General features: G+C 39.3%; 2 protein-coding genes across 8 annotated transcripts; one reads left to right on the top strand and one right to left on the bottom strand.

The window, feature by feature from the left end:
• The first annotated feature begins 11 nt into the window (after positions 1-11).
• LOC103410847 (intracellular protein transport protein USO1-like) lies at positions 12-4,460 on the top strand. Of its 7 annotated transcripts, none has more exons than XM_070805411.1 (9): positions 588-730; positions 1,309-1,386; positions 1,513-1,791; positions 1,930-2,166; positions 2,248-2,679; positions 2,761-3,192; positions 3,275-3,706; positions 3,788-4,030; positions 4,140-4,460. In XM_070805411.1, exons 3-9 carry the CDS (start codon positions 1,675-1,677, stop codon positions 4,278-4,280), a joined length of 2,034 nt encoding a protein of 677 aa, XP_070661512.1. In that variant the 5' UTR covers positions 588-730; positions 1,309-1,386; positions 1,513-1,674; the 3' UTR covers positions 4,281-4,460. The 7 variants fall into 7 exon arrangements, with proteins under 7 accessions (XP_070661511.1, XP_070661512.1, XP_028963960.1 ...); XM_070805412.1 differs by having other exon boundaries at positions 702-1,090; XM_070805410.1 differs by lacking the exon at positions 588-730 and adding an exon at positions 12-370 and having other exon boundaries at positions 1,513-2,166.
• A 98-nt stretch (positions 4,461-4,558) lies between these two features.
• On the bottom strand, positions 4,559-6,482 carry LOC139188210 (uncharacterized). Its single transcript, XM_070805413.1, has 4 exons — positions 5,808-6,482; positions 5,319-5,520; positions 5,033-5,229; positions 4,559-4,943 (listed from the first exon to the last, which is right to left on the bottom strand). The coding sequence occupies exons 1-4, from the start codon at positions 5,968-5,970 to the stop codon at positions 4,888-4,890; spliced, it is 618 nt and encodes a 205-aa protein (XP_070661514.1). The 5' UTR covers positions 5,971-6,482; the 3' UTR covers positions 4,559-4,887.
• Between the last annotated feature and the right edge of the window lie 9,372 nt (positions 6,483-15,854).

Here is a 15,854-nt window from a genome sequence, read left to right as displayed (position 1 = left end):
TCGTTCGGCAACTATTTCTAATTGTCAACTACAAAGCCCCATTTTTCTACCATGTAAACTACCTACTTGTAATTGTTTGTTGCAGGAACTTGCCGAACCAATTCAGATCACCGGAGGCTGGCCGCGATCACATATTTTTCCTCCTACTTTCCCTCACTCTGCAGTAATGCCAGGGAAAGAATATAATCGGCATGAGCAGTATCTCTAGACATGCGAGTTTGCTAAGATGCCTTCCTTCCTGTAGGTACTTGAAGAAAGTGACGGTGGTGTGGTGAACTCATAAAGATGCTTGTCTTTGCATTCTGTCCTGCCGGCTCAAGGAACAAAAAGCAAGAGAAGCTGCTTTAAAATCTGAGGTTGAAATCTCAAGGTTGAGGCTGCTGACAAACCTTTCTCTCTAAAAACTCTCCCTAAAAGATTCTAAGCTCTATCTTCTCACACAAGATTGCTTTTCATGTTCTTCCTTTCTGTCAAGGTTTATATTTCTGCAATTCGTACAAGATAGTTAAGAATATATATAACTAATCACTAAACATCCCAAGCTTAACAGCTAAGTAAGAATCTAATCCGGTGATGGTTTTGATGCATTGCTTTTTGGTTTGGCAATTTGATGCATTGCGTTTTGGTTTGGCAATCTCTCGAATTCGAGCTTTTAATCTCTCCCATTTCTTCCGTGGAAGCTGCTCCATTGGTTAATTTGGTTTGCATTTGGATTTGAATTGTTTTTTAGGTTTGATCTAATGCTTAATCACTAATTGTAATTATTTGAGGTGTTTTATGGATAATATGGTTGCGAAAACCGGGTTAAGTTTGGATTTGCATGTTTGGTGATTCTGATGTCACTGCCATTGGGCGTTTCTTTATTGAATTGTGTTTAGAACTTCATTTTGAAATAGAAATTTCAATTTGGAGTCATTAGAAACAGAAAAAGGGCGATTAAATAGTAGTTTCGAATATATTGTATATAGTGGAGAATCCGCATTTCATGAATTCTGCGAATATGATATGAAAGTGAGCCGGAGAAATCTGGCTAGTTATTCATATTAGCATGTGCCCTTGATCAGTCGTGTTTTTCTGGGGTGTCAAACAGGTATTGTCAGTTCGGTCTGGTCCATAGGATACGACTGATTAAGCAGTTAATAGTCAAAATCCTTATTGTAGCACCTGCACCACCCATCTTATACCATCTACGATCGTTTGCTATATAGATCATCCCTGTAGAAGCTCCACGTCAGGGTTCCTTGTATTACTGCAACGTTTCTTGTGCCCTTGATGTGTAAAGTTTGTAACTTTTTCCTTTGGCCTCAGATTTGTTTGAAGTTGTTGATCCAAGGGCAAAGCTGGTTGTCCATGAATTGGATGAACGGTCGCCTTCCAAGTCAACAGGTATTATCTTCCAATTGTCCTGCATCTTTTTATTTTTGTTTTGGTTTGGAGTCGGGACGCTGCCAAAATACTTTACCCACTGATGAGTTGGTGCCTCCTTTTGCTTGTTTTTACACATGCTGTTAGGATGCAGTTCAGAGCCTTTGCACAAGAGCACTGTTGAAGAATTAACAGATAAGCACTCGAGAGCCTTAGAACTTCATTCTGCTTCCGAAGCCCGCATTGTGGAAGCTGAGACGAAGTTGCAAGAAGCCATTGAAACATTCAGCCAGAGAGATTTGGAAGCTAATGGATTTTCTGGAAAGCACCAAACTTTTTTGTAATCATATTGCGGCTAAATATTGTTGCCTTATGGTTATTAGCTACATCTATTTGCCACAGATGCCTTTCTGCTGGCCTATTGGAGCCGACTTACTGCAAGAGATATCCAAACTTGCAAAAAAGCTCGAGGAACAAAGAGCACGAGAAGATGCTTTAAAATCTGAGGTTGAAAAGCTCAAGGCTGAGGCTGCTGAGAAACCTTTATTGCAGAAATCTCTCAAGGAACTGCAAACCAAATCAGCTAACTGTGAAGCAGAGAGAAGAAAACTAGCTGAGGCAAATATAAAGCTTAAAGAAGATGTGTATACATACAAGTCCAAACTAAGTGACCTTGAAGCAAAATATTCCACTGCCGTTGCTGAGAAGGACAGATCAGTTGAACAACTTCAGGCTGCAAAATGGACTATTGAAGATTTAACGCAGCAGCATTCTTCTGAAGGGCAGAAACTACAATCTCAGGTTTGCACCAAACTTTTTTTTAATTATTTTGCGGCTAAATATTGTTGCCTTATGGTTATTAGCTACATCTGTTTGCTACAGATATCTTCGCTTATGGATGAGATCCGCCTGCTTGATGAAGTGCATCAAAATACTAAGAAGGAACTCCAACAAGTGATATCCAACCTTGAAGAACAGCTCAAGGAACAAAAAGCAGGAGAAGTTGCTTTAAAATCTGAGGTTGAAAATCTCAAGTCTGAGGCTGCTGAGAAACCTTTATTGCAGAATTCTCTCAAGGAACTGCAAACCAAGTCAGCTCACTTTGAAGAAGAGAGCAGAAAACTAGCTGAGGCAAATATAAAGCTTAAAGAAGATGTGTCTACATACGAGTCCAAACTAAGTGACCTTGAAGCAAAATATTCCACTGCCGTTGCTGAGAAGGACAGATCAGTTGAACAACTTCAGGCTGCAAAAAGGACTATTGAAGATTTAACGCAGCAGCATTCTTCTAAATGGCAGAAACTACAATCTCAGGTTTGCACCAAACTTTTTTTTAATTATTTTGCGGCTAAATATTGTTGCCTTATGGTTATTAGCTACATCTGTTTGCTACAGATATTTTCGCTTATGGGTGAGAACCGCCTGCTTGATGAAGTGCATCAAAATACTAAGAAGGAACTCCAGCAAGTGATATCCAACCTTGAAGAACAGCTCAAGGAACAAAAAGCAGGAGAAGTTGCTTTAAAATCTGAGGTTGAAAATCTCAAGTCTGAGGTTGCTGAGAAACCTTTGTTGCAGAATTCTCTCAAGGAACTGCAAACCAAGTCAGCTCACTTTGAAGAAGAGAGCAGAAAACTAGCTGAGGCAAATATAAAGCTTAAAGAAGATGCGTCTACATACGAGTCCAAACTAAGTGACCTTGAAGCAAAATATTCCACTGCCGTTGCTGAGAAGGACGGATCAGTTGAACAACTTCAGGCTGCAAAAAGGACTATTGAAGATTTAACGCAGCAGCATTCTTCTGAAGGGCAGAAACTACAATCTCAGGTTTGCACCAAACTATTTTTTTAATTATTTTGCGGCTAAATATTGTTGCCTTATGGTTATTAGCTACATCTGTTTGCTACAGATATCTTCGCTTATGGATGAGAACCGCCTGCTTGATGAAGTGCATCAAAATACTAAGAATGAACTCCAGCAAGTGATATCCAACCTTGAAGAACAGCTCAAGGAACAAAAAGCAGGAGAAGTTGCTTTAAAATCTGAGGTTGAAAATCTCAAGGCTGAGGCTGCCGAGAAACCTTTATTGCAGAATTCTCTCAAGGAACTGCAAACCAAGTCAGCTCACATTGAAGAAGAGAGCAGAAAACTAGCTGAGGCAAATATAAAGCTTAAAGAAGATGTGTCTACATACGAGTCCAAACTAAGTGACCTTGAAGCAAAATATTCCATTGCCGTTGCTGAGAAGGACGGATCAGTTGAACAACTTCAGGCTGCAAAAAGGACTATTGAAGATTTAACGCAGCAGCATTCTTCTGAAGGGCAGAAACTACAATCTCAGGTTTGCACCAAACTTTTTTTTAATTATTTTGCGGCTAAATATTGTTGCCTTATGGTTATTAGCTACACCCGTTTGCCACAGATATCTTCGCTTATGGACGAGAAAAGCCTGCTTAATGAAGTGCACCAAAATACTAAGAAGGAACTCCAGCAAGTGATATCCAACCTTGAAGAACAGCTCAAGGAACAAAAAGCAGGAGAAGCTACTTTAAAATCTGAGGTTGAAAATCTCAAGGCTGAGGTTGCTGAGAAACCTTTGTTGCAGAATTCTCTCAAGGAACTCCAAGAGAAATTGGTGAAAACTGAAGCTCAACTGCAAAAAGAGGTAGAAATCAATTTCCATGAAAAAAAAATCCACAGATAAGCTCTTGGGCGGCCAAAGAACGGGGCACATTCATCTTTTAAATATTCTTTCTGACTAAGACGAATTGTAGGTTGAAAGCATTAAGGCGGCTGCAGCGAAAAGAGAGGCAGAGGCTTCCCCAATGCCGAGCTTTAAGTTCATCGTGGGAGTGGGAGTGGGAGTGGCTGTGGTGTCTGCGATCATCGGCCTCATTCTTGGGAGACGATACTAGATCAAGTTTTTGTGTTTTTGCTATTCCCTTGGCTGTTTGCAAAGCAAAACACAGATGGTTATGTATTATTCAAGTTCGTATTTAGTTTGTATATTGGGTTGCTGATGCTTTCGGAAATATAAGAATTTGTGCGTTTGTTGATATGAAAAGAAGAGGACGGTCTCAGTTGTTTGTGAGTCATACGGTCGGATCCCTAAATGAAATTACTTCAGGGCCGTTTGATAAGCATTTCATTTTCAGTTTTTATCCTTCTTTTTCGAAAACTTAAAACTGAAAACTCGTTCGGCAACTATTTTTAATTGTCAACTACAAAGCCCCATTTTTCTACCATGTATACTACCTACTTGTAATTGTTTGTTGCAGGTACTTGCCGAACCAATTCAGATCACTGGAGGCTGGCCACGATCACATATTTTTACTCCTACTTTCCGTCACTCTGCAGTAATGCCAGGGAAAGAATATAATCGGCCCGAGCAGTATCTCTAGACATGCGAGTTTGCTAAGGTGCCTTGCTTCCTGTAGGTACTTGAAGAAAGTGACGGTGGTGTGGTGAACTCATAAAGATGCTTGTCTTTGCATTCTGTCCTGCCGGCTCACAGCGTTGTGTTTAACATTCTTCTTTAACCACTTTCAATCCGCTCAAAATTTCATTGTCATCAAACCCTGTACATTGCCAACTATCTAGTTTAACTCAAGATGTAGAAAAGATTATATCTTCGACGATCAATTACAAACCATACAAACTTAGTTACCTGAACCCAATTCTTCAACTTCATCAACCGAAAGTTCTAAAAGCCTCGAGTTCTCAGAGGGGGGATCAAGTGACATCCAATCAGGATTTTCAGTGTCTTCTTGGTGCATCTCCATCTCTGCTACCCACTCTTCGGCAATGCTATTGCGGTCAAATGATATAGGATCCACGTACTCCTGTTCTTTGTGCTTATGAACCCTATAAGACAGTTGATTAGCAAAAGATCTGTTTTCTTTGACCAAAGAAATTGGAAATACAAATCAACAGAACCTATGGTTTCCACTTACTTCTGTTTTAGTTTGAGGTTGTATTGAACAAAAACAAGATCATTAAGCCGCTGATGTTCTACGCTGTTCCTTGTCTTATGCAACTGTTTGAATGGAATCTGATGATCCTGACACGGAACTAAGCTGCAAGTTTGACTGAGAATACGAATTGCCAAGCGTGCAAGGTTTGGGCAACCACCACCATATGTAGACCACCATTCAGCTAAGACAAACAGAGAGTTTAAAGAAATGAGCCAAAAGATGCAAGAACATCCAAACCTGTGCAGCATATCCTCAAAATAGGAGCCCTCGTATCGAATTTAAACAAAAAATAAAAAATAGATGGTCAGGGTATATTTTATGCAATTTATCATATCTATCATTCTATTATTTAAAGGTTAAAACCGAGTTAAAATATGGCTTAATTACCTTTGGTCTACGTGTATAGCCAAGTAACTAAAGAAACCATGCGACACAAAATAACCATGCATTCTAATGAACCATTCTCACCAGGAAGCAGATTGTCCCTTGCTCGGACTGCCAAATTCCTCCCCAAATCTCCAACAGCATTTTTGTACAAGTTTATCTCTTTGATTACTTCATCTTGGACTTTTATATCAGGAACCAATCTCTCTATGCAGTCAAACATCCTCGACACAATTTCATTATGCATGTCTCCTTTGAAGCCATAAAAGAACTTGGGATTAAGGTAAAATCCTGCAGCGTGAAGGGGACGTATCCATCAACTTCTTCCCAACAACAGAAAACTGCTCTTCAGTATTTGTAATGACTTCCAAAACATGTACCACTCCAATTTCTTCCACCATTTCCTTGAAAAATGCAAACAAAGCATCTGGGGAAAAAATAAAGTAAGAAGCATCCACAGATTTCAAATAGGCTGTTCCTTCAGAAGAGTACACTGCAAAATTTAGCAAAGTCCTACCCTTTTCAGAATTCCATTGGCTGACTAGAAGAGAACAACCTTTCCTCGCCCAAGTTTCCTTGTGTTGTTGAATTTCACTTTTCATCTCTTCAACTGCATTCTTCAACATCCAACCCCGAATGTCATCATATGAGGGTTCCACAGTCTCCATTCCCCCAGATGCAATTGCGTCAATCATTGGCTGGAAATAAACAGGGTTCCACAGCCTAACAATGTCATTCCCAAACGTATACCTTCTCATCATGTTCAAAATGATAACGTGTTTGTAGATAAATCTTGTAACAGATCTAGCCTGTTCAATTACAGAATTTATCCACTCAATTATATTTAAGGCCAGCCATTTGTTTCAACGTCATAAAGTTTTAGAAAAAGGGCAGCCCATCCACTCGTTTGAAGAGGAAGAGGATGTGGTGAAAGAAGAAAGAGAACGAGAGGGAAGGAAAGAACTTGAAACAATAAAAATAAATGATGATGTTTGGACGGGGAAAAGCTAGAAACATGATTCCATGCCTTGTGGCCTTTGAGACATATTTTACTCTAACAATTATTTTCTCTAACATGGATGTCTATTCTTTTTTAATAAAAACAGATTGCTCGACCAAGATGAACGAGACGTTGGAAAAATATATATGGAGTGGTCAATGAGCAACATTTTATATGATGGATTATAAATTATTATTTTGTTATTAAGATTATGATTATACTACTCTTGTTACTATTCAATTTGATTTATGTTGAAATTGCACGTTTGTAAGATAAAATGTGAGTATTATGCACATGACATATACATATGCATTGTAAAGCAAGAAAAAGAGTTGTGTTTTGTCAAGTGCTCACCTGTGTAAAAAGTGAAGTTGTGAGGATATTCAAGGGCTGAAGTTTGCCTTGAATATAAAATAATGAAATCTTATATATGTCAGGTGTAGGGTGAAGGGTTTGAATATACATTTGGGTGTTGGGTGAAATGCCTATTTAATAAAGTGAAAACTGAGAGTTTAATTACAAAAATTGGGTTTAAGGGATGAATGGGAGTTAACTCATATTCTAACGTACTCGAAGCCAAGTGGTATAAGCATGGTATGAGACGTGCTGGCTTGGGTGCCTTAGGTATGTGTTGACGGGATTAGAAGGGAGTGAGTACATTCATCCATCTTATTTGCATATGTTCCATGCATCTCAATGCATACATATTATGTATTGGCAAGGACTACTCATTTCAATTATTATTTTAGTTGGTACTTTTGTTATGAATTAAATTTTGTATACTAATATTTTATTTCCGCTGCGTATTCAATAAATTATTTGTGGTACACTCAAGCTTTTATTATGTAAGATTTGTTATATGATGTATGGTGTAATTGTTATAATTTAATTTTATTTTCCACCATATCTTGGTTGTAGAGTTTATTTCTATAACTAAGATATGGCTCACACCCTCACTTGTGAATAGTCTTTGTTCACGGGTCGGGGTGTGACATGGCGTGAGTCAACATCCTAGGAGGATTTGGAATATAGGCAATGTCCTAGGAGGATTAGGAATGTAGGTGTGTTTCCTACTTTGATTATAAATCGTTTAATATTCCTTGTATCACAAGGATTTGAGTTGTATATATACCTCCCAACGGGAGAAGAATAATAACAGAGAATTATTAGAACTTTAAACTACAATTTTATCTTATGTTGATTCGGATTGGGTTGCAGATGTGAACACTAGGAGATCCATTACAGGATATGTTGTTTATCATGGTGATAATCCTATTTCTTGGGAATCCAAGAAACAAAGTTTTGTGTCTCGAAGTTCCATCGAGGCTGAATATAAAGCCATTGCACATGCTATTGCGATATAGCTTGGATTCGACTTCTGCTTAAAGATATGTGTGCTATTCTTCCTAATCCTCCCTTGTTATTGTGTGATAATCAGTCTACCATAGCCTTAAGTATGAATCCTATTCATCATTCAAGGACCAAGCATTTGGAAATTGACTTTCATTTTGTTCGAGAACGGGAGCAAAAGGGTGATCTTGATGTTCAATATGTGCCTACACAGGATCAAGTGGCTAACATCCTTACAAAAGGACTGTATGGTCCTGATTTTCTCAAACATTGTCGCAATCTTAATCTGGACTATCCCAATTAAGATTAAAGGGGGGGTTATTGGATATACATGCCACGTAGGCAATTGCCATGTTAGGGATAGCTTTAGAATTAAGTAGTCTTCGAAATACCTTGTATAAAGATCTTTTCCCTCTCTCATTTGTAGTCGGTTGGTTATATTGTAATAAACATTTTCTCTCTAAAAGATTCTAAGCTCTATCTTCTCACACAAGATTGCTTTTCATGTTCTTCCATTCTATCAAGATTTATATTTCTGCAATTCGTACAAGATAGTTAAGAATATATATAACTAATCACTAAACATCCCAAGCTTAACAGCTAAGTAAGAATCTAATCCGGTGATGGTTTTGATGCATTGCTTTTTGGTTTGGCAATCTCTTGAATTCGAGCTTTTAATCTCTCCCATTTCTTCCGTGGAAGCTGCTCCATTGGTTAATTTGGGTTGCATTTGGATTTGAATTGTCTTTTAGGTTTATAGAAATTATGGCTTTAATTTGTAATGTATTTCATGAGTTTAATGTACAAGGGGTCCATATATATATGAGAAGAAAAAGGGAGAAGAAAGAGAGATAGGAAAGAAGACTAATTACTCTAGTGCCTAGAGCTATCCCTAGAGAACATGGTAGCTCACCAATCAATCACATCCCTTAAATCAAGGAAAGAAGACTAATTACTCTAGTGCCTAGAGCTATCCCTAGAGAACACGGTAGCTGACTCTAGAGGCCAAAATACACTTCAACACTTCAACACTCCCCCTCAAGCTGGATCAAGGAGGTTAACTGAGCCAAGCTTGCCTAATAATCGATGGAACTGAGTGGATGCCAATGCCTTTGTAAAGAGATCTGCCAATTGATCATGGCTTCGTGTGAACATGGTCCGGATGATTTGAGTTTGAACTTGAGCTCTGATGAAATGACAATCCACTTCAATATGTTTGGTTCTTTCATGGAACATAGGGTTGGCAGCAACATGCATAGCTGCCTGATTATCACACATAAGTGACATATGAGTAGAACTAGAAAATCCTAAGTCTGAAAGAAGCCCTTTAAGCCAAATGAGTTCACAAGCAGTGGTTGCCATGGCTCGATACTCAGCCTCTGCGCTGGAACGAGCAATTACCTGTTGCTTCTTGCTCTTCCAAGTGACAAGGTTTCCACCAACAAATGTACAATAGCCTGTGGTTGATTTCCTATCAATTGCATTACCTGCCCAGTCTGCATCTGTGTAGCCATTAATGACAGTGGATTGATTGTTGTGCATTGTAATTCCTTGCCCTATTAAACCCTTAAGATAACGAAGGATTCTCTTAACAATGTTAAGGTGATCAACAGTGGGAGAGTGCATAAACTGACTAGCCAAGCTCACTGCATAAGTGATATCTGGACGAGTGATGGTAAGGTATATGAATTTACCTACTAATCGTTGATAGTAGGTTACATCATGCATGGCTTCTCCATCTATGCTGAGGTTCAGTTTACAATCAACGGGAATGATAGTAGGCTTGCAGTCAAGCATTTTTGCTTCTTGAATAAGGTCCAATACATATTTCTGTTGATCTAGAAACAGTCCGTTTGAAGATGTTGCCATTTTGATCCCCAAAAAATACTTTAACCTCCCCAAATCTTTGATAGCGAAAGTTTGATGTAGTGAGAGTTTTAGTGCCTCAATCTCCATGATACTATCTCTAGTGATGATAAGATCATCAACGTAGATGAGGACCACCAACTTCCCACTGATGCCAGTTCTCACAAATAACGAAGAATCAACATTACTTCTCACGAATCCAGCATTTTCCAGAACAGAATTGAGTTTGGCATACCAAGCTCTTGGCGATTGTTTCAATCCGTATATTGCCTTGTGCAATTTGCAAACCATGTTGCCTTTGATACCATCATAGCCTGGAGGAGGTTGCATATACACTTCTTCCTGCAACTCTCCGTGAAGGAAAGCATTCTTCACGTCCATTTGGTAGAGTGACCACCCATAATGATTGCAACTGAAAGTAAAACCCTGACTGAGTTCATCTTGGCCACAAGTGCAAATGTTTCCTTATAATCTACTCCAAAGGTTTGGGTGAAACCTCGAGCAACAAGTCTAGCCTTGTGTCTCTCGATAGATCCATCAGCTTTGAATTTTGTCTTGTAGATCCAACGACTTCCAACAGCCTTTTTTCCTGGTGGTAATTGAACTAAACTCTAGGTGTGATTCTCTTCCAGTGCATGAAGCTCTTCTGTCATGGCTTGTTTCCATTGTGGGAGAAGAGAAGCTTCTTGAAAGCTTCTTGGTTCACAGTGCTTATCAATTTCACTAAGAAATGCAGCATGAGATGTTGAGAACTTACTAAAGCTGATACATTCAGTGATAGGATGTTGTGAGGCATATGTAACATAGTCTTGCAACTTAGCTGGAGGTTTTCTGATTCGAGAAGGGTTTCTCTTAATCACCTGAGACTCTGTAGTGGACTGAGAATGATCAGAGTAGGGCTCTTCTTCACTCTCACTGGCAATAATTTGGTTAGTTTGTACCTCTTCACAATCTGGACTCACAGTGACTGATCTTTCTTCCAACATCGGATGATTAAAGTTTTGAGGGAGTGGGAACATATCAACTAAATCCTTCCCCTGACGTGTAAAATAGGGACAGTCTTCTTTGAACTTCAAATCTCTTGAAATCGTGCACTTCTTAATGACTGGATTAAAGCACTTGTATCCCTTTTGGGTGGCCGAGTATCCCATAAACACACACTTGGTTGCCCTAACATCTAGTTTATCACAGTTTAAGGTTTGGATGTGAACAAAACAAACACAACCAAACACCTTGAGGTGTGTCAAATCTATTTTCCTCCCCTTAAGAAGTTCATAGGGAGATTTAAACCCTAGCACACGACTTGGAAGTCGATTGATGAGATAAGTGGCAATAAGGATGGCAAACGACCAAAATTTCTTTGGAACATGCATGTGAATCATGAGAGCACGAGTCTTCTCCAAGAGATCTCTATTTTTCCTCTCGGCTACTCCATTTTGTTTAGGAGTCCCTACACAGCTGGTTTGATGTATGATACCCTGAGAACTTATGTATTGAAACATGTTGTTGGATATAAATTTAGTGCCATTATCTGACCTTAAAACCTTAATGTTTGATTGAAATTGTGTTTTAACATGCATGTGAAAATCTTTGAAAATGGTTGGGACTTCACTCTTTGGTTTCATAAGATATAGAAAACGTGTTCGAGAGAAATCATCAACAAATAGAACAAAGTACTTAAACCCTTCCATTGATTTAGTTGTAGGTCCCCATACATCAGTGTGTACCATTTCAAAAGGTTTACTTGTCCTAGACATTGAATTACCAAAAGGTAGCCTAGTAAACTTAGAAAATTGACAAGTATCACAAGTAGGATAAAGGTTTAAAAAATTTGGAAACAGTTTAGACAAGACAACTTCAGAAGGGTGAGCTAATCTCCTATGCCAAAGTTGGTTTTCGTCTATGGACTTTGATTGAGCTTGAAGAGCCTGAGTGAAACAGGCATTCTTGCACAGGTAGTAAAGTCCATTTATGAAGACCCCTTCACCAATCATCTTCATGGTAAGAACATCCTGAAACATCACATTATTTGGTGACAAAAATAGCACGGCAGTTTAGAGTGTTAGTGATCTTTCCAATTGACAAAAGTTGGAAAGGAAAGGTTGGTACATAGAGGGCAGTGGAAGGTATTTTTTGAGAGAGTAAGTTTATTTCTCCTTTTCCCAAAACTAAGACATTTTTTCCATTTGCAACAAACACATGCGGGGGACTTGAAATTTTTTTAAAATGATGTAAATTTGTAACTTTGTTTGTCATATGATCTGTGGCGCCTGAATCAATTATCCAACAATCAGTCTCAGTACTAATTAATAGGGCAGTAGTGAAGGCTTTGAGCATACCTGATGCTTCTTTCTTTGGAATTTTCTCATTTCCAGCAAGAAAGCCGGCAAATTGTCCCAACATAGCTGTGTGACTACCCTCTTCATTGCCTTGACCATGTAAGCCTCTTTCGTGTCCCTTACTTTGTAGGTAAGCTGCAAATTCATTGATCAGTGACAATGGATTGGCAGTGAACTCCATGGATCCTTGTGAAATAGTAGGAAGGTGAGCATTAGCAAGTTGTGCCTTGAAATGAGGTTGAAATTCCTGTGAGGACCTTGGTATCATTTTTCCATCTTTGCTGAACTTAGGCTTAAGTTCAGGATGAAGTTCCCAACACTTGTCTTCCACATGACCAACACCATTGCAATATTTGCATTTTAGATGTGTGTTTTTTCCCTTGTATACCTTGGCTTCTAAATTCTTGTAATTTAATGCATATGCCCGAGTCTCAGTCAATCTGGGGATGTGATCAGCATTCATAACCTTATTCCTTGCTTATTCTCGTTGGATAGCTGCACAAACATTGTTGAAGGTAGATAGGTATTGACTCATCAAGATGTAACTCCTTAGGTCCTCGTACTCAGAGCTCAAACTCCCGAACAGCTGATAAATTTTGTCTTCCTCAGCTCGTTTTAAGAGAATGGTAGGATCTGTGGTATGTAGGAGATATACATCCAACTCATTCCACATGGCTTTGAGACTCCCAATGTGTTGAACAAACTCTTTCCCTTCTTGTTGAGCACTGGCAATGTCCTTCTTTAATTGGAAGACCCGCGCATAGTTGTTTTGATTTCCATACATATCCTGCAAAGCTTTCCAAAGATCATGTGTGGAATTGGAGTAGCTAAAAATTTCAGCAACATGTTTCTCCATGGTGTTGAGCAGCAAGGACATGACAAGTTGATCTTTGCAGAGCCATGCATCGTATGTAGAGGAAGAACGGTCTAAAGCTTCTACGCTTCCATTTACAAACCCTAACTTCCCTTTGCCTCCAAGAGCTAATGAAACAGCTCGGGACCAAGGAAGATAATTGAACTCGTTTAAGAGAACTGAACATAAACGTTGACTGGTGTTAACCTTAACGTCTGAGAAGTTTGGAGAGAGACTATGCTGGGTTTCCTCATCATGGTTCACAGAACTTTCTGCAGCCATGACTTAGACTTTGAAAGAAAAAAATCGCAGCAACAAGAATGGCAGAGACATGTTACAAAAGAACCTGCTCTAATACCATATAGAAATTATGGCTTTAATTTGTATTGTATTTCATGAATTTAATGTACAAGGGGTCCAGATATATATGAGAAGAAAGAGGGGGAAAAAAGAGGGATAAGAAAGAAGACTAATTACTCTAGTGCCTCGAGCTATCCCTAGAGAACATGGCAACTCACCAATCAATCACATCCCTTAAATCAAGGAAAGAAGACTAATTACTCTAGTGCCTAAAGCTATCCCTAGAGAACATGGTAGTTGACTTTAGAGGCCAAAATACACTTCAATACTTCAACAAGGTTTGATCTTATGCTTAATCACTAATTGTAATTATTTGAGGTGTTTTATGGATAATATGGTTGCGAAAACTGGGTTAAGTTTGGATTTGCATGTTTGGTGATTCTAATGTCATTGGCATTGGACGTTTCTTTATTGAATTGTGTTTAGAACTTTGTTGATGCACAAAATCAGTGAGTACTTTGGTACAACAGAAAGTGTGAAGTTTGTGACATTCGCTAGATTGCTCCGGTCACTAGTATGGATAAGTATGTAAATGGATAGGGATAGGGAAGCAAACACAAGATGTACGTGGTTCACCCAGATTGGCTACGTCCACGGAGTAGAGGAGTTCTCATTAATTGTGAAGGGTTTACACAAGTACATAGGTTCAAGCTCTCCTTTTGTGAGTACTAGTGAATGATTTAGTACAAATGACATTAGGAAATATTGTGAGAGAATGATCTCTATTTATAGAATAGAGTTTCTAGTTTCATTCTGACATTGACACGTGTCGTGTTGTGATTGGCTTCTGATGTTGACACGTGTCGCGCTATGATTGGCTTCTGATGTCGACACTTGTCGTGCTGTGATTGGCCTTCTGGTTGGAGGGAAACTCTTCTGGGTCCTTGACGGTATAACGTTGACTGGTGCTCAGTAGTTTTGGGATTGGTTAAGTATGGTACAAACAGTACTCCCCTAAGTTCCCGAATGAGGAAAGCTCCTCGGTTAGGGACTTGTAAGATCCAAGCCATTGAGTAATCATGAAACTTCTAAGTACCGAAGTGTGGTATCATTTTCACTTGCCTTATCTGTCTCATATGTAGATATGACATCTTTTCTGGAAGTACTTTTCCTTCATCCAGGGGTGGTATCTTTAACCGATGAAGATGCACAAGGTAATGTATCAATTTCACTTGAAGCCTACTTGTACTTTCGAGCTTGGTCAAGTGCGATACAAACCATATAGTAGGAGTCCCCCAAGTCGCCGAGCTAGGAGATTTGCCGAATGAGGTAACAGACAGGGTAAGCAATCAGACTTCCAAGCAAGCAACCTGGATCGGAGGTTCGACTTCGGCTTCCGGTTGATTGTTCTCCTTCTTCTTGTGTCGTAAATAGCAACAAGGATAAGGAAAAGCAAATGGAAAAGAGATGATATGAGATACTTTTGCTTTTGAAGAAGTAACTTTCCACAGGCTTATTCTTGAACTGGGCTGGAGGGTTTTCTGGTTTCCTCCAGAGTACAAGGCCGACTCAAGAATTTGAGGGTCAAAACAAATCCATCAAATCTAGAGTATGTTCGACCCTGATGATATGAGATACTTTTGCTGTTGACAAAGTAGTGGATGTATCGGTACGTGTTCTGTTACGCTTGTCTCCACATGCTTCCTTGTATCCTTCTCACTTGCCCTATCTGTTTCTCAGACAGATGTGGTATCTTATCTGGAAGCATAAAATGTTGAAGATGAGTACTCGAGAGCAATGCCAGGTAAGTAATCAGGCAAAGGGTTCCAGGCAGTCAGTTCCTGACTGGAAGCTTGATTCCAAGTGCTGACTGATTGCTCTCTTTCTCCTTGTCTTGCATGTAAGAACAAGGCCAAAGGAAAAGACAGGGAAAAAGCATGATATGGGATACTCTTGCTTTTAACCCTTATGATATGAGATACTCTTGCTCTGGTGTGGCTTGTTTGCAGAGGTATTATCGGGGGGAAAAGAAGCTGAGTATTTCGAGAGACTCTGCTAAAAGTGTCATCTCGGATGTGAAGAAAAGTTGAGCATTTTTTTTATTTGCAGGTCTGCCTGGCTGTGGAGGATGAAGGTCAACATATATAGGAGTCTCCCTAACAACAAGTCGTAGTGCTATTCATTTACCCTTCTTAGTCATAGCAATATAGTGGGAGCTGCAAGCTTCACGTGTTTTAACTTTGTCAAAGCACTTTGAAAAAGTGGTATGTGGTATCTGGAAAGCTGATGTTGCGTGTGAAGATTGCAGACAAGCTTTATCCAAGGAAATCTGGCTCTCGAAGTTCGGAGAGCGGTGCCTCTTCAGTTTTCGAACAAGCAATCCTGTCGGGGATCTGGCTCTTGAGATTCAGAGAACGGTGCCT

Source organism: Malus domestica, chromosome 09, assembly GCF_042453785.1.
Source record: "Malus domestica chromosome 09, GDT2T_hap1".
Taxonomy (NCBI): Eukaryota; Viridiplantae; Streptophyta; class Magnoliopsida; order Rosales; family Rosaceae; genus Malus; species Malus domestica.
This window is presented reverse-complemented; position numbering and strand designations above follow the sequence as displayed.